We start from the raw sequence: 27,263 nt of genomic DNA, 5'->3' as shown, positions 1-27,263 counted from the left end.
ATGTGTCATTTTTGTTTTAATCAACCTGCATAAATCCCCACAATTGTTTGGATGAAAGACAATAAGCAAAAGGAAACAACATTTCCTGGCATAAAATGTATTTTCTTTCTGACATTCACAGTACAGTGGTATGCTGCAAACTTGTTTTAGTATTCCCCAGTAAAATGGCTGTGATTGACTTTTGTCATCTTAATTGCATTGGTGTCCTTAAATTTTTTCTGTCATTCTTGTTTTTCTGTGCCAAATTTAATTTTCATGGTATGTTGCATACATTTTTACTTCAAATCAGGTGTCTGAGTTGGAGACTGTAAGTGATATTGGAGATGCAGCACAAACCAAAGCAGCGTATAATGGAAGAAGCTTGGGAAAGAAGATGAGAGCCATTTCCCTTACCATGAAGAAAAAGATGGGTAAAAAGTACATCAAGGCACTCTCTGAGGAGATGGTAATTACAGCTTAAGAATCCTTAATAATACACACAAAATGAAAATGTTATGTGGATTTTACTTTTTTATGCTTCAGGCAGCTATCAGTCATGAGACTCCATGAAAACACTGTTACAAGTATTGAATTAAAATAGCTTTTAGTATATAGCTTTCCTTCCCCATGCATGCTTACGTACAAACACATGCACAGATACCATTACAGCATCACATGGTAAGAATCAAGTTAGACAAAGGATTTTTATATCATTGAATTTTGCTTTGTCATCATGGAACATTTGTGTAAGCACAAAAAAAATCTCTTAATATGGAAACAGGGAAATACTGGATGAACTTAGTTGTCAGTCTGATACTCAACCTGTACAAAACATTTCATTAGGAGAATTAATCTTCAAATACAGTTTTGGTTTTTTTTCCAAAGTCCATTTTATAGAGGTCAGCCAGCATCCTACAGCATGACAACTCATTTGACTTATCTGCTTTTTCCTTATTTAATCCAAGCGGAGCTATCTTCATTAAACATAAAAACATTGTCTATTTCACATATATCTTCTGTCTTTCAGTTCTGAATTTTGAAGCACATAAGGAAAAATGAAATGTCCCTAAAAAATCTAGCTGATCTGTATCCTATCTCATACACGTGTCAACATCAAATAACGAGGGAAAGCAAGCAAAAAACTTCAGAAATTGAAAAATACAAAGTGTTGAACAGGATTTTGTTAGGCAGTTTTAGAGGTCAAAGACAAGGGTTCACAATTCATTTGCTTAGTTGTTTTTTTTGTTTGTTTGTTTGTTTTCTAAAATTCTGCAGGGTGCAGTGCATGAATTTTATAGTATAGAAAAGAAAAATTAGAATTGTGACATTTAACTTGTGGGCATTTACAGCAACTATTCACATGACAGGAATTCAATGAATTGTATGGCCGGACACACATCTACTGTGATCTTCATTCCTGCAGTAGACGGTGGCAATCAATACTGGTCCACTGATTAATCGATGGCTTGTGCCGATGATTGGTGTAACAAACACTGCCCTTGCTGAAAACCATTAGTCTTTCATTTTAGTGCTATGCCTTGTATGTACCTGCACCTGTCTCTTCTTCATACCTGCTTGACTCCATGCAAAAGGACTCCACCAGTGAACTGATGAATGGTTAACATGTTTCGAGTATGATGTAACATTTTAAGTACTGCATGATCTTTCAGTTGCGTGAAGATATTACGCATGTTGACAATGTGATGCAATCTGCTAAAGAACGTCCTACTTTTGAAAGCTCATTATTAATTTCACTTAGCTGTTACATCATCCCTAACTCAGCTGTGATTGAAAAACAGACCTTCTTGTTTTAAATTCCTTAAGTGTATAAGCTGTGATTTCTGAAGCGTGATTTAATGTTACGAACTCCGGGGACCAATTTCATACATCATTAGATTTTGTAAGAGAAACACGCATCTGTTAATTCTGGAATGCCCTGGATTTTGAGGCAAGTGTAGAGGTTGAGCAAGGTAGGGAGCATGGTGCAAACACTGATGCTGTATGTGCGTGCAAACTGTCTCTGAAATGCCCTTGCTCAGGTGCCAGCACACCTCTAAGTGTGCACAATTTTCAGAAGTTCAACACAATCCATAGATGTCTCAGCTTGCCCTTCATTATGAGCTTACAGAATTAATCTTTATACTTCTTCTTCAGAGACAATTAGAAAAACCATCTTATCTGTCTACCTGTAAATTACTCATTATAAGCCTTTGTGTTGCTGTCATATATTGCATCTGCTGAGATGGAGAATTACTTGAACAGAAATGAAATTGAATGGGGTAGAGAAGAGACAAGTGCTGGTACTGGGCATCCTTGATTCTGGATAGATCGGTACTGGATAGATATCCAGACATCAACTTCTTAATAAAATGGTTCTTAATAAAATGTAATGATGATTAAATCCTCAAGTGCAGTGACGATTGAAAAGTAAAATAAAATTTTCTGAAATACATCTCTTGGTGGTTAACAACTGATTCTTTTTGTTACAGAATGAAGAAGGAAAAGATGACAGTGATCCTGGTGGTGGAATACACACTGAGAAGGTCTCCCTGAAAGCCAGTGACTCTATGGAAAGTCTCTATAGTCTAAACAGTGGCCAGAGCTCATCCAGTAAGTACAAGATATCCAGACTTCTTAGTCAGTCACAGCTTCAATATGGTTATTTCTGAATTCTGAGGTATAAGAGCCAGCGATTAAAAATGTGATACTAGTGCACTCTTCAGTCTGGCAGACAAAAGTATAATCTGATCAAATGGGTAAGGAAGAAATTCCTGAAATAAACTGAGTGTTTTTAAGAGTGGAGATATTATTATTATTTATTTTTTTTAACTACATGGAATATATTATAGGGAATGATACAGGTATATATGCCAGGAATGTTTTTGAGGGCTAGCACTGCTGGAGTGCTGGCACCCACAGAGTTACAAATCCTGAGTGTAGCCACAGAAGCATTTTCTCTAACAGTAGCGTCTACGAGTTCATTCTTCACTCTGAGGATTTGAGACTGACAGTGTGAGAAATAGTCTGAGTTGAAGAGTGATGAGAGCCTGAGCTGGTGGCTTCAGATCATGATGCTGACACAATCTGCTTCTCTGCAAATCCACTAAATCCCGTGCCCCAACAGAGCTGTTGGAACTTCTGATGAGAAGTGGAGTTCACCTCCACCAGTCTATTCATTGCTCAAATGTGGACAGTCATTGGGCAGCAAGTTACAGCAGTCCATGGTGACGTTGCTATGCCATCGCTGCAGGCTTCACGTGAGCCCTGAGTTGCAGTCCCAACCATTTGTACTTAGTCTTTTATCTGGCCCTGAGACAGAGCTGCACACTTAAGCAATCACTTCAGACAAAACCATTTTTATGATCATTTTATATGATGTGATTTGTGAAAATTGTATATGAGAGTTTACTTCCAACACACTGCTGCTCTTATCTAAAAACATATTTGGATGGGATATTGCAGAGCTTGCTCAAATTTGCTTGAATTACTATGCTGATATTTTATTGCTCAACTTGGATAAAGTGACGGGCAGAAATGTTGATAACATTAAGATTTCCCTCTGCAATGCAGGTTCCTTTGGTGCTCTAGCTCACTCTGTAGTGAAATAAAATAACTTCTACACTACTTGTTTTCATTCCTCTCAATAAACAGGAGAAGTTCAGCAGAATTAATTCCCTAAATTGCAAATTTAGAGTACATGATATTTATCTGCAGAGTGATATTTTTAAAAGTCTGTGTGTGTAAAATGTGTAATCTATTAGTATCATCACCAGAAAAAGATTATTGGATGGAAGATGTTAATGAATGATCTCCAACTAGTCTCTTACAGTATGGTTTTTTGCATGTATTTTGCCTGGAATGTGTCAAAACCATGTGAAGTATGTTCTTTTTAATTCTGTGCCTTTAAAAACCTCCCTCTCTGCTGCCATACAGAATGGAATGTCTGCACAGTTAGTGCAGGAGATCTCAATTTCCACTTGAATCTCTTTAAGGTGGGGTGACCAGCTGCTCTGATGGAACAAGCAACAGGGATAGCCTCCGGTTTGATGATGAAGTCCCTTACAGTGGGCCATTCTGCGGCCGAGCCAAAGTGCACACTGACTTCACACCAAGTCCTTATGACACGGACTCTCTGAAAATTAAGGTAAGACAACCATCAGGATTTCTCCTTTTCTGGTGAGAACATCAGAGATGCACGTTTTATGTCTGAGAACACGTTAACAAAAACATTTTTAACCGGTAAACACACGTACCACTCTAAAAGCAGAACAGATCTGCTTCTGCTGAGCTTCCATAATGACTGAGTTCTGACTGCACGTTTTTAAGGCATAGGTTCAGCAGGCACCTCACCGTGGCTTTCCTTGCGTAAAATTCATGTTGCTCCCTACACACTAGGAGATCTGGAGGAAGAAAAGCATGAGTCTCATGGGATGTGAAGTTTCTTCCCCAGCTAGGATGTCTCAAAATCGTGGTGGTACTCATTGATTTTAATGCAAACAGCCCATCTTTCCACTAGGCCTTCATTTAAGCATACTTTTGAATTATGGATTTTCTCTGGCTCTGATATCATGGCAGAGGTGTCCAGAATGAGGGAGTGAGAAAAAGGAGATCCAGATACATGAACAGTACTAAGAAGATCCAGCTTTTTTCTTCTTCATCCGTGCACAGATATGATCAGTAATATTATTGTTCAAACTGTGCACAGCTATGTAATCTGAACAACTTTCTTTTCTCTCTGTAAACACCTTCCTACCAAGACTGCATCCACACTTCAACATCTTTTTCTCTTCTTCATAGCCTCTTCTCATCCAGATCCTCATTCATATCTCACTGCAGTCTTCTTCTTTTCCTCTCAGGCCTGTACTACAACAATTGCTCAGTGAATAATTGCAGTTTTCACCACATGCCCTCCACTTCCACACATGCCCATGGCCTTTCTTTCAGGACAATCCAATTCCCACATCTTGGTGCGAACACTTTTAGGAACAAGCCTTTCTGAAGTTGCTGTATTGTTACTCATCTTTTTCCCTTGCCTTTTTGAGTGCATGAACAAACTTGGAGAACTGAAGTTTTTAGGTCTGTCTGCTGAGGTATTTTCCTTATTTTCCCACTCATTTTCAGTCCTTTGGGAAGCATTCTCTTGAAGATATTAAGATATTTAGAGAGTTAAATGTTCTTTATTGCCTTTGAGAAAAGTAGCTGGTGTTTCTTACCAAAAAATGGGTAAGAGTCCATCTTTCATCTACTTCAGCTATTAGTTTTAGAAGATCCCTGGGACAATGGATATTAAGATAATTGCATAAGTGGATTAGGGTAAAAGAACTAGGTGAGTAACTGCGTAAAGCATTTGGAAAGTAACTTCACTGTGCTCCCCTGCTTTTTGCCAAAGCTATGCCCATTATTGATGGCAAAAGTTGCTTTCTGGATGCAATGCTATGCCTTTTCAGGGACAAAGTGGAGCACAAAAGGTTGAAAGGTGTTGCTTATGCTCTCTTCTCCTTCACAGAGCTCTGGAGATAAGGACTGGCTCTATTTCCTGTAACGCTTTGCTGGGATTTTATAAAAGCAAATAAACTACATGCAGATAATTTTAAAAAGCTACTTCACAATGCTTAGTTAAGATTCTGTGCTGCCTGTGTGCATTTTGGTCTACAGAGGAAATGTCACATAAACCAGGAGTTAAGCAGTGGTGTGTTTATTTCTGTTGTTCTAGAAAGGAGACATTATAGATATCATCTGTAAAACGCCCATGGGGATATGGACAGGCATGCTGAACAACAAAGTAGGAAACTTTAAGTTCATTTATGTGGATATTATTATGGAAGAGGAAACTGCACCCAGGAAGATAAAACCGCATAGAGGAAGCAAAAGGAACAAGCCTAAAACACTGCAAGAACTCTTGGAACGTGTCCATCTGCAGGTCAGCAAACATTGCCCTCTTGTATCTGAAATCTTTAATTTCTGTGCGCTTGGGTTGGATGTAATTTACAGGCAGAAGTAGAATGGGAATGGCGGATTTCAGCAGTTTTTCAGGCAGCCATGCAAAGAAGCTTTGTCTCTGATATGTGGCATATATAACAACATTTTATCACAAGATTTTGCAAAGCTAAAATACTCCATGCAGGGAGACACAATGATGACTTGCTAAATCATCGTTAACTTGCCTGTGACTGTGTGCCTTAGGGCAGGAGACCTGTGACTATGTGGAAATCTTGGGCAGAACTGCAGTGCAACTCAGCTGCTAATTTAGAATTTAAGTTTCCAATTTTGCATGAACTGTGGGAGCAGTAGGTTTTTTTTGCGCTATGCTCTTGTTGTGCCTTTCTCCCTCAGTGACTCCCCAGGTCCAGACCCTATCTTGATCCAATCTGCTGCCAGGCTCTGGTAGATAACTCAGATGCAGGTGAAGGATGGTCAAGAGGATCTCAAGACATCTCTGCCTCTGTCCTCTCACTCTCAATCTCTAATTTTGTTCGAAAGACATTTTCAACTGGCTGAAAAGTAGAGCCCATTTCAACCTGATGAAGAGGAAAAGAAAAATTGTGCCTATTCGTCTACTAAACATAGTGCTTGTTTAAGTGATGGATTTGCTCATTTCTTTTTGTAGGAATACACCTCAACTCTCTTGCTAAATGGCTATGAAACTCTTGAGGATTTAAAAGATCTACACGAGAGTCACCTGATTGAATTGAATATTTCAAACCCAGAGGACAGGGCAAGATTGTTATCAGCAATTGAAAATCTACAGGACAATGACAGTAAGTGTTTAAGCATTAAGAGTCATGTGCCCATTTTATCTGAAGAAAGACAAAGAAATAGTGATTCTCACATTGATCTATTTAATGATTTTTCTTTTAAATGTGAAAAATCGAGTTGAATAGTTTCCTTATTTGTCCTGATGGATAACTACATCTCTTCTAGATATATACATGATTGCTATCCTAGTAACACATAAATGATTTAAGATTTTCCGTTGATAGGTCCTAATCTAAAGGTTGACAGCAACTGCTGCTTGAAAGCAATTCTTTTTCTAATGGGGAAACCAAACCCAAGAGAGGTTAAATGATTTCCCCAAAGTCAAAAGATCTCTGCAACTGCAGAAAATCAAACTTTCCAAACTCTGAGTTTAGTACTTAACAAGTACAATAAAGAATTTATGACAATGGCTAGAAACTTCAGCTTAACTAGATACTCAGCCAAAAAATTGTTTTCTTAATCTTTGTGCATACTCACCTCCATCATGAGCAGTTCTTTTATTCTATGTTCTTCTCAACTGAGAAGCATCTGAAAGAGGAAAAAAGGATACCTTTCCTTCCTGGGATGTTTTAATATTAGTTCTTGTTTACTGCTTGGTTTTTCTGTCCTCAGTATTGGTGGCTTTCCATTTCTCACTCCAGAACATGTGCAATACATGTGTACATACCTGAAGACACAGATATATTCAAATTCTTCTGTACATTAATCTTTCTGAATTTCTAAGAATACTTCTGGCTGCCTCATCCATTCAACTTCCCTCATAGATTTTCTCTAATTTTCTTGGTTTCTTTGCTGACCATGTTTTTCATTCTACATTGGGGTCTTTCTTTTCCCCATTTCTACATCATATTTCAGCATCCACAGAAATATAAGTTTCTTGAAAAAAACATTTGAGAAGCATTTAAATGGTGTTCTTTGCCCAGCAGGATCAGTACTACTTTCTGGTCTATAGCTTTGTGAGACGTGTGGCTAGAAGAGAACTCTTGAAGGTCTGTCTACATAGAGGCTCTGATAGAATGAATGTGGGAAAGAAAAGGTTAAATTTCCCAAGTATTGTGTTGCAGAGGTTGAGCTGGAAATCATGTAAAAATACATTAATTTCCTTAGTTTGCCCTTGAATAGTATGTACTTCTCGTTAGTTACAGCTTTACCACATTTTCTGCACCTTTTACTGCAGGTGCTTCTATATCAGTGTTTAACAAAAAGAATTACAGAAAAATGCTCATTTGTGAATTTACAGAGTTCTGTATCAGTGTGAAAAACAAAAACAAAACATATGATTTTTAACAGACAACCAAAGTGTCAAACTATTCTGGGACTCTGAGGATGTGGTTTACTATTTATACTCCCTGTAGAGCAAAAAGTGTTGCAAGCAGGCATGTTGCATTTTTAAAAGATGACACCAAGGTTTTCCTCTTTTGAAAATGTCTTAACCATTTAATATTCTACATACACTCATGCAAGGAGCACATTTTAGAACGTCCTTATGTATCCTGTACATTGAACATTAGCAAATTTACCTTAGTTATCAAAATAGAGTTCTTACAAATTGGGAGCATGGGATTAAGTCACTTTTCTCCAGCAAGCAAACAAACAACAACAACATTTAACAGCTTGCTCTAAAAAAAGAAGATATTAAAGACTAAAGTTGATGGAAGCCATCTGTCAGGTAGTTATAATGAAAGATGGAGAGTCAAGATGATCTTGGGCAAAAGCTCAGCATGTGTCTGACCTTGTCCAAATCATTTGACCTCTTTGTGCTTCTGTCAGTCCAATTGGAAAATTGAGTTGAAAGAGCTGAGTGTTACTGTGAAAGTGAATTCTGCATCTGAACTGAACTTTCCTAGGTCAATATTTTTTTTCCTAAATGGGCATGACTGAGTCCAGCATAAATGATTTCTTAATTAAAATTGATTTTCTGCACTGCTTAGAAGTGAGCAGCATAATTACACACAGCTACAAGGTAATCTGTTTACTGGCCTAGAGTGTTCTGGATAGAAGTTCTGCACTTTTCCAGGCAAAAGTTGATTTTTCTAATGAGCTTTGTTTAAGAAAATAATTCTAAGGTCATCATAGATCATAAGATCATATGATCTGTGACCTTAGAATTATTATTACTATCCTAATCCCATCTTTCTCACAGAACTTGGAACAGTTCCATGTCTTTGGACTATATCTGTGCTTCCATGAAGCATGTGTTTAATTCATGGATGGAGTCTCATCCATGAAGGTACGCTCCAGATTTGAAATGCAAGGTTTATGAGTTTTTGTGACTCTATTACTATTCATAAAGGCTAAGTATGGAGGAAGGTAGCCTCATTTTTCCTGATTCTACTATAAATGTAATTGAACATGATTTAGTATTTCTTCAATGCAATACCTGATGTAGTGAAAATGGACAGTTGTTTTTACAGGCCTATTCATTTTTTTTTTCCCTTTTTTGTCTTTTTTTTTTTTCTTGACATTTATTGTATGTTATACTAAGTAGTTTCCTTATGTTGTAGGCTTGGAACTGTAGAATTCATATTGCAGAATAAAGTTACAGTGTTTTCCAGCAACAGTACTTGCACAAATAGTTTCCATATTATGTGCTTCTTAAGACTGTTCAAAACACAGTATTCTGGGCAGTAAGAATTTTTCATCTTACATTTGGTTTAGATCCAAATGAATTTGAGAGTAGTAAGTTTGCTCGTCTCACAACAGGAGTTAAAAACTAACTTTTATTTAGAAAATGCCACTACTCTGTGTGTTTTTAAAACAGTTTTTTTCTTCCTGATACTGCACTGCCTGCTTTTTACCTTTCCTATGAGACAAGAACCAAATTTACCATCTTCAAGTATGTCATATAGCAAGATTACTGTAAAACTGCAAGGTCTTTTGAGCTCCTCTTGACCTTCCCCCACCCCCACAGATCTCTTTTTAGATCTGCCATAAGTTGATCAGACCTTATATATTTGGCACAAAGTGGTTGGCTTCCATGAATTCATGTCTGGAGAAGAAAAAAAAAAGTTCTTTTTCATAAAGTATTTCTTAATAGCTTTTCATTCTTCTCCCAGATGGCTTCTAGACAGGAGATGGATGTCTGTGCTTTTGTAGGATGCTATTTTTAAAGTGAAGCAGTTGCTGAATGGTTAATGAGTAAAGTAATAAAAGAAGTTTGCAACTTTTTATTTTCTTGACTGCTTCCCAAGACGCACATTTTTGTGTGTGTAAAATAGACTTGATTCCTTTGGATATATGCATGCAGTTCATATATAGAAAGAAAAAAAAAAGATATGTACATGCAATCTTGGGGATAATTATTTTACTCTTATCTCCCTAAATCCACCTCCATATTATCCTGTTCAATTTTAAGTCTCTGATCATACTCCAGATCCCGCTGCCAGTGTCATATAAGAATTGTTTCTTATTTATTGTATTTGAACAGCAAGTTAGCTGGTAACACAACATTCAGTTCTCAGCTGCTTTCCTTACACGAAGACCTTAGATTTTCCCAGGAAAAGCAGCCTTGTATGAATATTAGTGTTTTTCACCTTTTTCCAGACATGTCTGTTTGATTCCTGAATTTAGAGAAAAAGAAGCTTCTCACCTCTGTTTCCACCATAGGCTCTCCCCTCATATCAGTTCAGTATCCCTCCCACATGTACTCTGAATGCTGCAGAATCTTTGCCAGTGGGAAGAGAAGGGCCAACTGATGCCAGAGCAACCTCTGCTACTGAAAGCAGAGAATCATCATAAATCACAAAGTCATAGAGTAGCCTGTTGGAAGGAACCCCCAAAAGTCATAAAATCCAACTCCTGGATGTGACATTGACTTCACAAGGTGGTTCTTTTCACCTTGTTTGTCCGTAATTACCAAAGGTTTATTCCCTTGATTCTCTGAAGTACTGCATGTTTATACGGTCCCACTTCACATTTCTCTCCTTCAGGTACACTTACTACTTTAAAATGATCCTTTCTGAGTTTGGTGCTTTATTAGTTTTTGTTTCATCCTAACATCGAGTGGTCTCAGTGTCACAGGCTTTGCAGGTTGGTATGTGTTCTTCATACCTCACTAGGAGGTCTAACTTCTGCCTTAATGAAATGTATCATTCTAGTTATTCTGTTGTGCTGCTCAATAGGTCACTACTGCACCATCCAGGAAGGCAACTCATCCTAAAGTATCATGCTCATAGCCCCTTTCACCTTCTGGGCTAAGCTCATAAATGCAAACTCTCAGAGGGCATGGCCATGAAATACAGCTTAATGCAGGCTGACCTTCTTATTTCTCCAAGACAAAATCTAAGCCTCCCACCACTCATCTGGTTTAAACTGACATAATAATGGCACTGGAGTTAGTGTGACCTCAATATATTCTTGAGCAGCATTGACTTACTCCTAAGCTTAAAGTGCTTTCAGAACCAGGACTCTAACCTGATTTTAAGAAGTGGGAAAAGCTGATGAAGGAAAAGGGAAATTGTCATCATACACTGCTGTGCCACTGGATAATAAATGTTAATTTCCAAAATCTTAATAGCAAGGAAGATACACATGTGTCACGTATTCATTATCAAGTCTAGAGCCCTAACATTTTTTTCACGAGTCTGCATATAATCCTGCAGTCAGAAGCAGTATTAGAAAATACGTATCAAAATGATGCATATTTTGGACACTTTTGTAAAATATCATTGATAACAGTGACTGAAAGCTACTTATCTTCTACGAAACTGCTTTACTGTAGAAAAATACCAGGGCTTCCATTTGTTGATAAGGTAGTGGTTTCTGATGATTCTTCAGCTTTTAACGGCAGTTTAATTTTATCAATTCCTGTTTCCTGTGCGTTATATCTTTTTTCTGATGTCCAAATGATTAAGACAGTAAACTTACCTTTACTAGTGAGGGACTTGAGCACGTATTTGCTAGGGAAAGGAGTTAAATAGAACTGAATGTAGAAGCCAAAAGCAGCTGTTTTTCTCAGAACACCTAAAGCTGTACGCTACACATATTTATAATACTCAGTATCCTTTTTAGTTGTTTAGCAGTTGCTATGCTATATTTAAGTCCAGTCATTAAAAGAATGAAAAGCCAAGAAAAAAGCTGAAGAGTGATTTCAGTCCTTTCTTCTGAAATATGTTCTTTTTCTTCAACATTTTCTGTGTGTAATGAAAAGCAAAAATACAACATTTTCACTTTCTCAAACACCTGAACATTTTTGGTTTTCAGTTTTTGATGTTAAAAAAAAAATCTGATAGTATTTTGGGAGGAGACAGAAGTTTTACATGCCTGCATGTTTCTTAAATATACATTCTCCTGAATATTATTTAAACTTAGATTTTAAAAAATCTAAGTTCCATATGAAGCCTCTGTCTTTTTCCCTGGAACGCAGAAGGAAAAGCATTGCTAAAAAATAAGACAGTCTGTTCTTCATGTAGGAAACTACTTAGATGACTGCAGCTCCTTGCAGGCTACTAATATACTGACAGCAGCAGATGAGTTACTTGGTCTTCTTTTCCACTGCAAAACAAACAAAGTGAATGGAGATTCCACTTTGACCTTGAAAATGTAAACAGGATTAACTCTTTTTAGGTCACTGCTTTCCAGGGCAGCAGATGATGCCCCAGAAGCTGATCAAAGTCCTAGCAAGCAGCATTAGGGCTGATCGGGGATTACAGCAGGGGGAAGGGGAGCCCTGCCTGCAGCCACCACCTGAGCTCTGTCAGCCCACAGTGACCGCGGCCTGGGACCTGTTGGCACTGGTGGAATGGGAGCAAGGGGCTAATGACACAGTTTAGAAGGGCTTTAGTGGGGCATCTGCTGTTGTTTGTGCTAAACTGTTGGTGTTGCTACTAATAGCAGCAGTAATACCTTCAGTGGTGTCATTCATTTTGTAATTCTTTTCTGACTTAAATCAGAAATCGGTCGGGGCCTATCTCATCACGTATTTTCCCTACAAAGATAGGTAGCATTTGATGTGGTGGGCTACGGTCCCTATGTTGAGAAGGAGATCAAATAGTTACAGACATCTATTGAATTTGCTGAAATGTGTACTTGTATGTGCAAGTGCAATTAACCATTAATTTATGTGGGGAGAAAGTAGGACTTTTATTCCTTGGAAAATATTTAAAGCAATCAGAAATCATTTTTTAAAATACGTAAGGCTATGCTGTAACCTCAGACTTAATGCAAAAATGACTACATTGAGACTTTGCATTCTCTTCTTCAAAATTTGGATTAGTTTATTAACTTAATTAGGTAATTAAAATGTAGAAAATATTAAACAGAATTGATAAGTCCTAACAAATCTACCAGAGTAGGTTCATGAGGACCTGCAAGTGTTCTCAAATATATCAGAATGCCTTGTAAAATGATTTCTCTGGGATCTCGTGGACACGACAAAGAAAGGCCCCATCTATTCCATTTCAACATTTTCAGAGCAGGTTTTAATTTTTTTTAATTTCTAATTTATTCTTAATTACACAATATTTAAAACAAACAAATCACAGTGAAAACCCTTCTCATGTTGTAATTACTAACAGTTTAAACGAATGTTTAGACACTTTCCTTTCAGAAATGTAATAATTTTAGGCTGTTATCCTGGAACTGAACTAGATCTAGATTTTCAGGAGGGATAAAATCCTTCCTCAGCTAGGACTTCCATACTGCCTGCACTTGAATTGAAACAACTTAAATTTGACCAAAGATTCAAAACTAACTGCATAGCCATGAAGGAACAAGTTGGCTGAAATAAAAGGCCTTTTTTTTTCCCAAATAAAAAAGGTACCATTTTCTTGAGGCTTGAAATCTGAGGTGAAGCAATCTATTCCTGTATTACCTGGTTCTCTTTCTTTGATTGGAAAGTAAGACGCAGCTTGAAGTAAAAACACAGTTACAGGAGAGCCATAGGGAATGAAAGAGAATGGGAGAGAGAGATGTAACATTTTATAGCTTGTTTTCTGAAGAAATTTACTGTGACTGAACATCACGTGTTTTACAGAAGATATGAGCGTGAATTTTAACCACGAGATACATTTGATACATGATACACAGGGATATCCTGTCCACAAAATGCCGGCTCACTGAGCTCTTCCTGAGGTGCAGATTGTTGTGTCTGAGCAGATTAGACATGCAGCAGTTAAACAAGGACAAATTATTTGCAAGTTTATCTGCTTCTACTTAGTTTTGGGACAGTGTTCAAAAAACATGCAGCAAGAATTAAGTATCTTGGATTTCTCTGAGGACTTTGTGTTTTGGAAAATATCTTTTTGGACACCAAAAACGAAATTTCTAGGAAGTTCCTATCAGCCATGCATTCCTATTGAGAAGTCAAGTGCTTTTGAAGATCCAATTGCCACACACCTTCAGACTGTGCATGGTGACTGGCGCACCTGGGCACAGCCTGAAGGATGCAGGCCAAGCCTCAGGCATTCACATCTGAGCAGCATAGCACAGGATCAAAGCCAACCTCAACAGCAACTTAGGTGCTTGTGTCATCACATTTTTAGTTCTTTGATGCTGTTTTCTGTTTCCAGTAGACAGAAGATATCGATCTAGTGTGTGTATACTACTAACTCTGTTTCTATGGTTCTTCAAGATCAGCCACATTGCTGTCTCAAACTGTTTTACAGGATACTTATTCTGACGCTTCTTTCTTTCTTATTTTGTTCTTTCCAGATGAACAAGAGCAGATAAGCGAGGGTGGTCAGGAGACACAGAGCTTAAGCCCTCAGCACAGTTTTGACAAATCACAGTTAAACGACTGCCCAAGAGATTCCGGCTGTTACATCTCATCAGAAAATTCAGATAATGGTAAAGAAGAAGTAGACCCAGAAACCCTGTCTGACATGGTGCAGTCAATAACAATCACTGAGTCAAACTGATTCTGTTAAGCTGTTTCTGCAGATGCTCAGAAAAGACAATCAGATAAGTGAAGTTGATTTGCTGGTACAGAAGCAGAACACAAAATATTTCTCAACACCGAAAATCTACTTCTGTCTGATATATAATGCTCTAGACTGCTTAATATGCGGACATTTGAGAACTAAATCTTAGCTGATAATAACAGTATCTCATGCTTTTCAGCGAATCCACCGACATTTCACTGAAAAAGTTCATGCATATATATTTATATATATTTGTACAGCAAATGCATTTTGTATAATGATAGGGAATTGTTTTGGATAGCGATACATTGTCTAAATATTAAGCTGTAGAACTCTCCAAAATGTAAATACTGTATATATTTATTTTTAAAAGATTGATTAATCGTATTGTCTCTTTTTTCAGATGGGTTTTGCTGAGATTTGTACAGAAAATATTTGCATTGATGTACCATCATAATAAAAAACTGGATGCATTCACATCCTACTTTGAAAAGTACTAACCTAATTCCTGTTAGTATTAAAGCCTTTTAATGCTATTCTTCTCCAAAATGGTCTCTGAAGAGGCTGTCTTACATTTTATCCTGGATGAACAAAAGCACTGTCGTGTCAGTCTGAATCAAGCTCTTTGTGTTTGTCACCTTCTAGAGAGTGTAGCCATCTGAATTCCTCATGCACTGCCAATTTGTATATTGTAACTTTCACAACTGTTCTCATTTCTTTCCAAGCATTCTGAAGACAATGCAGGCTTGGAACAACAACAAACAAACAAACAAACACAGTGGTTTCAATGCTATGCTTTTGTTATTGTTTTTTTGTGTAACTCTTGCCTTTTGTGCGTGATGTCAAGCTTGTTCACTGGGTATTTTTGTTTGTGTACAGAACGTGGAAGCTAACGTGGTTATCATGCACTGTTGTCTTTTATATGGGATTTAATTGTCATCTCCCACGGTATTTTGCACTGGAATACACATTACATCCGCCTGTCTTCTTCCTTCAAAAATAAACAAAATCATACATTTGAGCCCTTTAAAAACTGCTTGATTTTTAATGTGGTCATTACATTTTAAAGATTGCTCTGTTCTAACACTAGCACAGTAAATGGCAAATCCACTGAGCATTTTTATCATGCGTAATCATCTTGGTATCAAATCAATACAGAAACTTCCTGCTCACCAATTAGTCACACCATTTTCATAATTTAAAGCATTTTGCATTCATGCTAAAAAGTTTCCACAGACTCCTGACAATTTAAATCACTTTCACAAGAGATGAAACACGGAAAGTTCCACCCCAGAAGAGTACTTCTAAAGAAACTGTAAACAAGTGGAAAATTCTTATCCTTTTTCTTCCCCATGGGCAATGCTTTCTGCAGTTTCCTGACTCCTCAAAAGAGTACTGCTGTCAGAGTCCTAATAGACAGATCTGCTTTGAGGGTTACAGTATAAAAACATTAATTTTAGAAAATCGAATAAATTTCAAAGACTTGGTGCAAATAAACTTGGCTTAGTAGAATAAACAAGCTTGAGAGCTGCTTGATTCTGTTCTGTTTTTAAGTCTCCTTTTATGCTTTGGCTGTCAACAGTTGTCATTATTTAGCAGCAATTACCCCACATTTCCAGGTGTACCTGGAAATGAACAGGCCTTTCAAGGGATGAAATTTGTGACAGATTGCATCGGGCAGCTGTATTTTCTCTTAAGTGTTTCTAACCTTTATTGTGTCATCACACATTGTGCTGACTTAATATGAATAAATTTTCCTGAAATAATGTTGCTGAATTAACTTCTGCCATCTCTTCATCTTAGAGAAGTACTGCTGAAAATAACGCTCAGTCTTTGTACTCCTTCTCTAGACATCTGTGAAAATACTGAACGTGTAAAAAATACCTTCAGGTGTATGTAAACATGATTCTGACACAGCTATAAGCTAGCTGGATCAAGGACTAACCACCAGATTGACCAGAGATGTGCAATGACGTGCTCTGAGGAACGTTTATTTCCATGAGTTTGCAAACGAGAATAGGTCTCCTTAACTGGTTACAAAGAGACAGGTGAGGCACCTACAGAGCAAAACACCCAACAGCTGTTATTTTCTTACAGAGTCAAACCCTGCACAAACTTAGACTGATGGCAAGAGGTTAACTAACATCTGAGGTTAACTAGTCATTAACCATGAGCTTAAGCTTTTGTTTAACTGCTTCAGCTTCTAACTAGCAAGACTTTGTCCAAAGGGCTTCTTGTTGAGATAAATGTATCAACTGAAGGCTTATTCAACGCATCTGTAACCTCCTGTGACGGCAGAGCAGATTAGATCTCAAAGTGAGAAACTTCCGCTCTCTCAAGCTATTCCGAGAAAAAGAGGAAATTTTGTACCACAAAGGAAAAAAATGTGTTTTTTACATGAAGCGTACCAACCTCCTTTCATCTCTCAGTGGTCGTCTTAATCACACTGATCTTGGATTACGCTGTCTGAGCATAAACAGTTCTCTGGCTGGCTTTCATGCTGACTAATCTGTATAATTTATATGTAGATAGACATATGGAGTTCTTTTTAAACCTGTTCCAATTCTAGGATCTGCAGGAGAACTGAGCTGCTTTTGAGGAATCTTTGCAACATCCCAGAGACTCAGAAAAGAAGTGAGTGGATGGGGTTTTGTTCCTCTCTACCATTTGCTCAGTGGTGTCAAGCCCCTATTCATTTTTATAAACCTTCTTCTGTGATTGAGAGGGACTACAAGATCCTTAAGTCTTTCTTTCAGAGGTAGCTGAGAGTCTGCTCTTCCTTGCACTCATAAAGCATACAGAAAGATGCAAAACCAGCCTGGAACTGTAGAGATGAAGCCAAGAAGGCCAATCTCTCTGCGGCCAGCGGTGGGCTTCAGCTGGTGGGGATTTCCCCGCCACAGAGACTGCAGTGCAGGTGCAGTGACTTCCACTGGGGCTGTGGTGCAGGGCTCACTGCTGGCACGTGTGCAGCCGCTCGTCCTCAGCAGAAAGCCAGTGGCTACAGAAAGCAAAAAATTTGAGGTGGTGATGACCCCACATCCTCAGGGGTGAACCACCTCTGGTCAAAGTTAACATTGCTGTTTGCAGCGTTGCCTCATGTTCAGCCCTGTTTGCCATCAAGGCTGTTCTGTCACCAAAAGGAATGGCAGTGTGCTGGACCATAGTCCCACAGTCAAAGCAGGCTGGCCTGCAGGTCCTCAGAATTAGCATCCCTTTCTCTAGATTTTGCCACCAAAATTCTGAAGACATAAAAGATCAGCACAGAGGTTAGAAGTGAGGAGCATTTGCATTCATATTGCAGAGTTATGAATGAATACTTGGATGCAGATATTCCAAAGGAAAATCTACAGGAGACGCTTTTCCTTTATTCTTTTTCAACTACTGCTAGAAACACACAAAAGCAAATAATCTAAAAACAAACAGGTTGAAGAGGAAAGCTTGAAGCATGCATAAGTGTATTCGGAAAGTTGTTAAGTAAGGAAGGACAAGGACTGTGAAATGAACAAGGTCATTCTTAAGCTTGAAATTCCAGAAATTGTTGTTGAAATACAATAAAATGCATTTGTATAAATCATATGCAATTGAAATTCAGAACCTTCCTTTCTCTTGCTATACAAAATACACTGTAAGTGTTTTCATTTCACAGTTAACCCAGATGTGGGGAGAGCTGATTTGAAGGGACCTCTTTTGATGAAATTGCTTATGAAAACAAACACATACAAACATTACTGAGCACTTTATTATAGTTGAACACTTGGAATTCAAATGTAAACATAACTCTTGCCTCTTGCATTCATGTCATTTATCTCTGTTTCAAGCTTTGTGCCCATCACTCCCCTTTCCTATTGCAGCAGAGCACAAAGTGTATTGGTGGATACCATTGCAGTATACCAATACTTCTAGTACTAGTATTGCTAGTACATCAGATCAGAAAGTGCAGATTTCCATATTCTCTGACAGCCTTCAGCAAGTCATTTTTTTCTAATACTTCATTGTCCATATGCAAATCTGAAATGTTTTCAGTGCCAGGAAGCCTATACATTCTTCCATTTCTCACTGAATTTTCATCAGAAGAAAACTTACATCAGCCAACTATGCATTCTATGTGCTTATTTGAACTCCACTGCAATAATTGTGCGCATATTGTGCACCCAACCCCATGCTTCACTTACTTTGTGGTCCTCAAGGTCTCCCTGCATACAGCTTTCCACTATCCAACAGCACATTGCTTGCTACTGCTATTACGGGGCAATACCATGCCCATAATGTCAAAATGTAATTTACATGAGAGGTTCATATCCTTACTTTCTAATGTACATTTGGTATCAAAGACTGCCACAAATGATCCTCTACAGATGTTGTCTATACCTTTACTCTCATCATAGAACAGCACAGCAGAGGTAGGAAGCAACTTTTGGGGGTTTCTAGTCTAATTCAGAGATCTGAGCCTAGCTAGATCTGGTTTCTCAGGTCATGTCCAGCAGATCTTCAAGGGTGGAAATCATAATTCTAGGCAACATATGCCAGTTTTTTACCAGCTTTATTTTAAGATCTCTTTGCTGGCTCACATTCATCTTCTTGTCCACCAGGACACCCAGGGCCTCTCCTGCAGAGCAGCTTCCCCATAGAAAGTCCCCTACAGAAAGTCTGCTCTATTGCACGGAGTTGAACTACTTCTTCACATTTATTTCTGTTTACCTTTACGAAGCTCCCATCAGCCTACTTCTTCAGCCATTCAGGTACCTCTGAAAAGCAGCCCTGCCCTCCAGGATATTAACCAATCTCCTCCAATTTGGTGGTGTCCACTAACCTGCTAAGAGCACACTCTATCCCATCATCCAGATCATCAATGAAGACATTAAACTGCATTAGCACCAGCTGGTCTCTGAGGGACTCAAGTGGCCGCCAGCTGGAACACTTGCACAACCCTTTGAGCCCAGAAGCCCAGTCAGTTTTGCATTTCTCTTATCTCCCAGCTATTCAGCCCATAATTCACCAGTCTGGTGAGGGAAACATAGGAAACTGTGTCAAGGGTCTTGCTAGTCAAAGTACCCTGCTCTAGTCCATAATGGCAGAAACACAAGTGGAATCACTGTCTCCCATTCAGCGATGAAGCTGGGAGAAGATAATTTGTACCCTTTGTAGATGAACACATTTGCACCCAAAGGTTGCTTAACATTAGGATGAGAAATCGGTGCTAGAAGACAAGACTTGCTTTCCTGCAAAAGAATATTTTCGAAAAATCCTTACTTTCTGGGTTCCCTGACGCCTCCCACTGAGTGATCAGTTTCTCCTGTGATGTGGGGAAGTCCACAGCTTACCGTCTATAAAATGAAAAAGACCTTCATAACAAAGTCACAGTGGCAATCAAAATAATTTCTGGTATCAGGGTACCTGCGTGATCAGTGATGATGCCATTACAAAAGGTGGTGCTGAGAGCCCAAGACAACGCTGAAAAAAGAATAATACCTCAGGTGCCTTTGACCAGGCAGCCTAGTTTCTCAGAAAACTAGGTTCTGAGAACAACCTGCCCCTTTCCCTAGCAGTTAGCTGTTCCAATAAGTCAGGGTCACTCTAGCTCTTTCTGTCCACAGGAGCACATACAAAAACACACACGGAAAACTTTGTGATGCAAATATAATGGAAGAAACAAGCCTTTTCAAAGCTTTGTTAGCAGCTTTGAGTCTATCCTAACAGTCTTAATGCCAGTTTCCCAAATGATTCATATATCATCATGAATAGTTTCACCTTCTTTAATATCAGAGGGAAGTGGTTCTTTCTTATCTAGTAACAGAATGGCAATGCCTCTGCCTCCTATTCACAGCTCAAGACTGAGGTTACAGGTTACACTACACACTGAAAGGTTATCTGCATCAAACTGTTATGCCTGCTGGCTGTGTATGCTGTACAATTGCTTTATGCAATGACGGTCTTTGATCAATTCCAGGAATAAGTTACTTAGGATGAGTATAAGCATATTTTGTCCAATATTTCCTGCTGCATGGAGTTTCCATCCCTGATCTTTTGTGTCTGGTAGGTAATGAGAGCACATCATCCCCTACAACTCAGGTGAATGTGGAAGAGGCTGTAAAGTGAATGTGCATGGCATTCAGCTCGTATTCCTCCAGTATTTTCTCCATGTGATGGACCTGTCAGTCTGTAGCTCCTTGTTTGACCATGATGTCCTGAGGGCTGGCCTAAGGGCTGGCAGTAGCATACTCACTGCACGTTGACAACCAGCCACTGACTCTGTCAAGCTCCTTATTTTACCCGCTCTTAAAACTACTCACTGGAACGCAAACAGAAGTGGTGCAACAGTTATTTCTCTTTAAATACTTCTGTGGGGAAAATGTACAGAAAATACTTCTTTTATTCTTTGACAATGTCTAGCTATGTGGCTATTTAAAGACAATGAAGTAGAATCGGAAAGATCTAGATTATTAGCGTAACTGATAGCTCTGTGCCAGTGAATTAATGCCATGAACATGCCTACAGGACATCTACCTTTCTTCTTAGTTCAGCTTTATTTTTAGACTAAATTTATTAGCAATCTTTTCTCACTTCAACTTCTTTCAGCAAAATGTGCTTTGTAACCTAGAAAAGGCTTCTACCTGGGGCTTTGGAGGGGTACTTCTTATTTCTTTCTGGAAGTGAAGAGAAAGGTGTCACTAATGGCAGTGGCCGTATGAATAGCAACTTTGTCAACCATTGTTTCCCTTCATTAAAAAAAAAAAAGGGAAAAGTGACTGGTTTGTACAAGTAAAACATCAATGCCATGGCTATATGTTTGTGAAGCTGTGCAGATGGTTAGCGAGGCTTATGAAAGGAAAGACAACAGCTCGGTGTCCAGCAGAACACAGCAGTATATGAGAGCAGCTGCACATCTTAACTTACTTATTACTTCACTTACGCTTTTACATAGTGGTGAATGCACGTTTACTATATCACTGATTTGTCCTGTCAGATGGACAAGCCACCTATAATTCTGGCATTAGCTCTGTCCCTACAACACCACAATCTCATGTTTAACTCTGGGAAAAGACCTGAATCTTGTGCAACTGCCAGAAATGTTAGACATTATTTGCCAAAAATTAACAAATTTGTGTGAGAGGTGAGTCAACAATTTAAGATCCTAGACAACAGGATTAACTACATACTGCACAGTACTTCACAATTTCCAAATGGAGTACAGGAGATCATTTAATTAAAACCTATTCAACTGAAAATCCTATTTGTCTGAAACAAATGTTTGTCCTATCTGTAATATCAACAAACTATTCACATGAGCAACTAGCAATAAACAACAGAAAGATGCACAATGAATGTCAATTAACACAATTTGCTTTCAAATAAACTTGTGGTTTATGTATATAGCTTTAGTACTGTCCTGTGTATCCATTATAAAGGTCAATTAACCTCAATTGCAGCTAGTCAGCTTGTTCTAAAACAAATTCAGCATACCTTATTTTTTATTTTGTTTTTTTAATCATCATCTCAGCACTTTATTGGCTGGGACTGAAGAATTTCTAAATAGCTAGAAGTCTTTGCTAAAAGTTTTATGTTAGGAAATGTCAAAAAAGAAAAAAAGTTAAAGCAAGGGTGTCAGATTAGCTGAAATTGGTAAAGTGTCACAGTGTAGCTGGATAAAGCTTTTAAAAATATTCATTATTCAGCATATAGTCATATGGATTCTGAACAACAAGGAGCTGTGATGTGTGTGCCTCAGAGGATGAAAATCTCCCTAAGTAAAGATTTCAATGCATACACTAATCCAAGACTATACTAACAAATCTCTTGAAATGGAAATCTTTGCTGAAAATGGTCTGTATGCATTAAAGACTATCAAAGTGTTTTTTCCCCATGTCCCCCTTTGGCTGCAGAATGTCAGCATTTATGGTAAAAGTCAATCAGGTGCTCAGTTGTTCTGCTTAATCAGGAAGAAATGGTATCACGTGGCTATGGGAAGCTATCATCTGGAATTATACAAGCATCACTAACTCAAAGGACCATCAATGTTGTAGAAAGCAAAGGTGAGTGGTGAGAAGCCCAACATATCGGTCTCTGACAGAGGCAGATGGTGACATTTCAAGTGAGAATATTTTACTTGCATTCACGAAAATACAGAAGAATCACTAGACAAAGAGGAAGGCTTTCTTTATCAGATGTAAATAACTACATTGCTCAGTTAAAAAAATAATAACAATAATAATAACATCACAAAAACAAACTCCAGTATTGATTATTTATCGTGCTACGTGGCCCAAACAATTGGCCATGCCAGCCACAACTACTGAGTCACACCACTCAGGCTGACCACACCAACCACCAAGTCAGGCTGATTTCCAATTGGTCTGTGTTAATGTGAAAGGAGGTGGTTGACATAATAAATCACAATTGTGGCCTTTTCAGATGTTTTAGAGTCTTTTTGATGCTGATAGTTCTTATAAAATTACAGCGGTGTCTTCTCTCTTTAGAAAAAAAAAGACGACACATACAAGATAGTACAAAGACCACGGGAAGAAAGATTGCTTTCTCAGAGTGTACTAAAAACTTCATTCACAGAAGGTCAACAGGGGCTCTGTGCCTTCTGTGTCCTATACAAACTTTGTCTTTGCTGCAGGCAGACAGCAGTCTGTGCTACAGTGCAGTTTTCCTGATGCTACTGCTACTGTGCCTCATGTAATATCAAAAAAGTGTGCTACAACATGAGAACATATCGCTATGTTCAGACATAAAACTGTAGGAAAATTGTTTCCTAGGTAAAATTCATTTGTGTCCCTAACCTAAAGTCTATGAAATACCTGCCTACTACAGCAACCTGAGAACTACAAGGTCTCTTAACTACATTAGAGCATCTAGATTCATTGGGTTTTTCTGCTTCCAAGCTCAAGTCCTCCTAAAGGTGATCTTTGCACACCATTTTATTACTATGCAAGCTTCAAACTCCACGGCACTATTTAAATTAATTATTTAATTAGGATTAAACAACAGTAATAACAGAAGCACATAACCTGGCAGATGGATATGTGCTTTCAAAGTTCAGCTACAAACAGGAACATTATTGTTCATAACTGCTAGAGGAGAGAAAAACTTAATTTTATTTTGTTGGCAGAGCTAAAAGATGCCCTCCTGAAAAAAAGGCAATGTTTGAATCATAGCATTATGATTTTAACGTGATAGAGAGAAAACAGATGCTTGGATGAACAATTGATCCGCATGGACCAGGATGCATACCCTTAAGTTTAGTGAAAAAAAGTTGCAACATATAGTTATTGATAAAGAATATGCTGAGATTCTTCAAGTGGAGAAAAAAAAACAAAATTACTGTGATTCCTCAGTAGTTGAAATACTTTGCAATGAAACAGTTTTGTACCCCTGTCAGAACTTTTTGCAAGAGAAAAGCATGCCTCATAAACCATAGGATTTAGTCTGATAGAGTTATAAGAAACGGACCATCTGAATCAGCTTGGAGTAAGGTAATACCTCCTAAAAGGCATCCTGAACATCATCAGGGTCTTGTGAAACAACATTTTGATTATCTAAGTGAAAATGAATCACAGGTGTTGGCATACAGCTATGCTATCATTTTATTCAAAGAATGATCAATTGGTAGCAGAGCGGTGAAACATTAAACAAAGATCAATTCAAGACATTATATTCTTACAAGACTCCTAGATCCTCTACTCAAGACCTGATCATTTCCACAAGACTTATCAGACATGAACGATAATTACAAAGATATGGTAATTGAGGGCATTAAATCAAGCATGCACGCTAGATCTGCTGTCACAGCAAGAATTTCTTCGTTGAGAACTGGCAGAGAAGGGTTTTCTTTTCCCTCGACTGGCACAGAAGGATTGTCATCCAGCCCCTGGCACAGTAACAGGCTCCACTTTAAATCTGTCCTATCTGCACCCCGTTGAAGTAATTCAGTTAATTGCACACATCAGTCTTTGGAGAAATCTTTCATACTGCTAGTTACGTTCTTGGAGTATGGGAGCCATCAAGCACTGTAATGGCAAGCGGCTGCCTGTTAGATTTGGAATCACTGTTACCGAGCCAAGAGTCCACTTAAGCACTGAGGAACTAAGAAGCCACGGGATCATCTGAGCCTTTAAATACTATAAATTACACAAGAAGAGATGTACTGTAAGCATAAATGCTCAATGTGGCACATAGCGCTGTAGAGGAGAAAAACTAGCCAGAGCATGACTTGACAATTTAGAGAATTTGATACTAATATTAGTTTGTGAAACTTCTTTTTTTTCAGCCTTAAAAGAAGAAGGAGGAGAAAAAACAACGAATACAACCCAAAGAATTGGAAGGAAGGCCAGACAAAGCATTCACCCAGACAGCTGAGACAGTTTTTTTGTAGACTGTGCCAATACTGACTTCCACTTAAAGTGCTTTTTTTTTTTTTACAGGAAAGGTTAACATTCCACAGTTTACTTGCTCATGAAATGCAAGGTGAACAGAGACACCGATGTAAATGATATTAAAAAATGCATTGAGCCAGGAAATATTCAAGGTTCTAATATATTATCTTTTAAGGTCTGAGAGAATGGACAGTGCTGTGCCATCACACATACTGGAATAGCTAACTATATAACTGGAATAGCTGTATTTAGAAGGAAGATTTTGAAGCTGGTCTTTAACAGATTGAGGGCCTTCTTGTCACACTCACACTTTAAAGATTATTATTTTTTTTTAAGTTATGGATTGCCTATCAAGTTGTTAAGAACTGAGTATCAAAGTAGACGTGGCCAGTATGTATTACTGACATATTTCAAAGGAGCGTGGTGTACAACAACTGTTTGATCACTCCCCGTTCCACAAAGGTTATCTCTGTCACTTACAAGTGTGGGGAGAAAGGCCAAGTTGGTTTGGTTAGCTGTTGACATGGACTCAGAACACCAGGCTGTGGTCTTTCTGCTTCCTCTATTGCACTGACAACAGTCAGAGAACTAAAAACAGGGAAGAACGGTGTTTGCACGTTACTCATTTGAACAACAAAGCTTTTCCACTTCTCTTCCCATCCCAGAACACGAGGCAGACACATTCACAGCCCATTCTTTTATTTTTAACTTCTATTCCACTGAGTCAGAGAATTTGAACTCTGAACACTGAAAGTCTAAAAGAGCAGTAAAGAAATTCCCCCAAACTTCCCACTGAATGGGGAGTCCATGTGTAGGTGTCAGGTCCCAACATAACCTGTGTCTGCATGAAGCAGACCCATATGGGGCAGCAACACTGCACCATGTCTCTGTGCAGGCAACTATACTCTGCTGTGACACGCTTATTCTTTCCTATTTTTCAAGAAACTAGTGTTGTGGCAATTAATTTGAGTTAAGCCCCAAACTTATTACAATATTCAGGTATGTATTTTGAGTGGGAGGCAAATCTTTGCAAAGAGGAAATTGCTAAACTCCACAATCAGAGAGTTTAGAGATGGCACGAGTATGCACAACACAAGAAGTTCTCTCTATAGGGCTGCCCCCTCAATAGTCAGGATTACAAATTGCCAACATTCGCTGAGATGAATGAAAAGGTTTTGATACAGTGTTGGGATGGTCTTTAAAATGAATTGTACTTATCCTCTGAGTAAAAATCATTGTCATAGAATCATTAAGGTTGGAAAAAACCTGTAAGATCACTTAGTCTCCAACCATCCACCTGCTACCAGTACTATCCACCAATCTATGTCCTTCAGTGCCACATCCAAATGTTTTTTGAGCACCTCCAGGGACTGGGATTCCACTACCTCCCTAGGCAGCCCATTCCAGTGCCTGACCACTCTTTCGGGTAGTAATTTTTCCCTAATGCACAACCCGAACCTCTCCTGGTGCAACTTAAAGCCAATACCTCTCATCCTACCACTGTTACCTGGGAGGCCAACCGTCACCTCACCACAACCTCCTTTCAGGTTGCTGTAGAGGGCAATAAGGTCTACCCTGAGCCTCCTCCAAACGGAACAACTCCAGTTCCCTAAGCTGCCCCTCATAAGTTTTGTGCTCCAGACCCCTCACCAGCTTTGCTTCAGAGCCTCAGTGTCTGTGTGACTGGCCCAAAACAGGATCAGAATTTTGATGGCAGGAGAAATTCCCCAGGAGTTGTATTGACCTTGGCCAACAAGATATGCCAAAAAGATGCTGGATTTGAAAAGTCTGGGGACACCTTTCCTGCTTTCAGTCAGTTTTATTTGCATCCAGCATCCCACACATACAAGTCACTGCACTGCAAAGCCAAAAGAGACAGCAGACTGCAGACAGATGGGTCTGTGTTTCATGGTTCCTTGCTCAATGCATGAGGTTTTTGCTAGGGCCATGCAAGCTCATCAGTCAAGCGCAGAGCAACCCAGTCATCGTGTCCTCACATATTCAGGTGCTCTTTACAAGCCACAGTATTTTAGCACTATGCGGTGTAACCAAACCTCATTTCTATTTTTTCTATCAGAAAATAAATCAGCAGTAGCAATTTCTGTAAGTACACTTTCCCAGTCATTTCAGAGTCAGTAGGTAACGTATATGGCCAGTTCCCTAGCAAGAATAGCACTTCTGTAGTATCCTACCTATCTAGCATTTAATCGTTCTTTTTAATTTATCTGAGAAAAATAACTCCCCTGGTATCTAGTCTCTTCACGAGGTGGCTTACTTCCTGTATAATTTC

At 38.6% G+C, this 27,263-nt stretch overlaps 1 protein-coding gene across 5 annotated transcripts in view; it reads left to right on the top strand.

The window, feature by feature from the left end:
- SAMSN1 (SAM domain, SH3 domain and nuclear localization signals 1) overlaps window positions 1-16,422 on the top strand; it is an 86,539-nt gene extending 70,117 nt beyond the window's left edge. For 2 of the 5 annotated variants that reach the window (XM_048966592.1, XM_048966601.1), the window contains 6 exons: window positions 290-445; window positions 2,469-2,589; window positions 3,972-4,123; window positions 5,693-5,899; window positions 6,587-6,737; window positions 14,386-16,422. In XM_048966592.1, coding sequence (XP_048822549.1) covers window positions 290-445; window positions 2,469-2,589; window positions 3,972-4,123; window positions 5,693-5,899; window positions 6,587-6,737; window positions 14,386-14,591 — 993 coding nt within the window. In that variant the 3' untranslated portion in view covers window positions 14,592-16,422. The remainder of the gene's footprint in view (window positions 1-289; window positions 446-2,468; window positions 2,590-3,971; window positions 4,124-5,692; window positions 5,900-6,586; window positions 6,738-14,385) is intronic. The other 3 variants (XM_048966618.1, XM_048966627.1, XM_048966610.1) reach the window with 2 other exon arrangements.
- Window positions 16,423-27,263: the final 10,841 nt, after the last annotated feature.

Source organism: Lagopus muta, chromosome 1, assembly GCF_023343835.1.
Source record: "Lagopus muta isolate bLagMut1 chromosome 1, bLagMut1 primary, whole genome shotgun sequence".
Classification (NCBI taxonomy): domain Eukaryota; kingdom Metazoa; phylum Chordata; class Aves; order Galliformes; family Phasianidae; genus Lagopus; species Lagopus muta.
The sequence above is the reverse complement of the archived record's forward strand: the minus strand, read 5'-3'. Positions and strand labels throughout refer to the sequence as shown.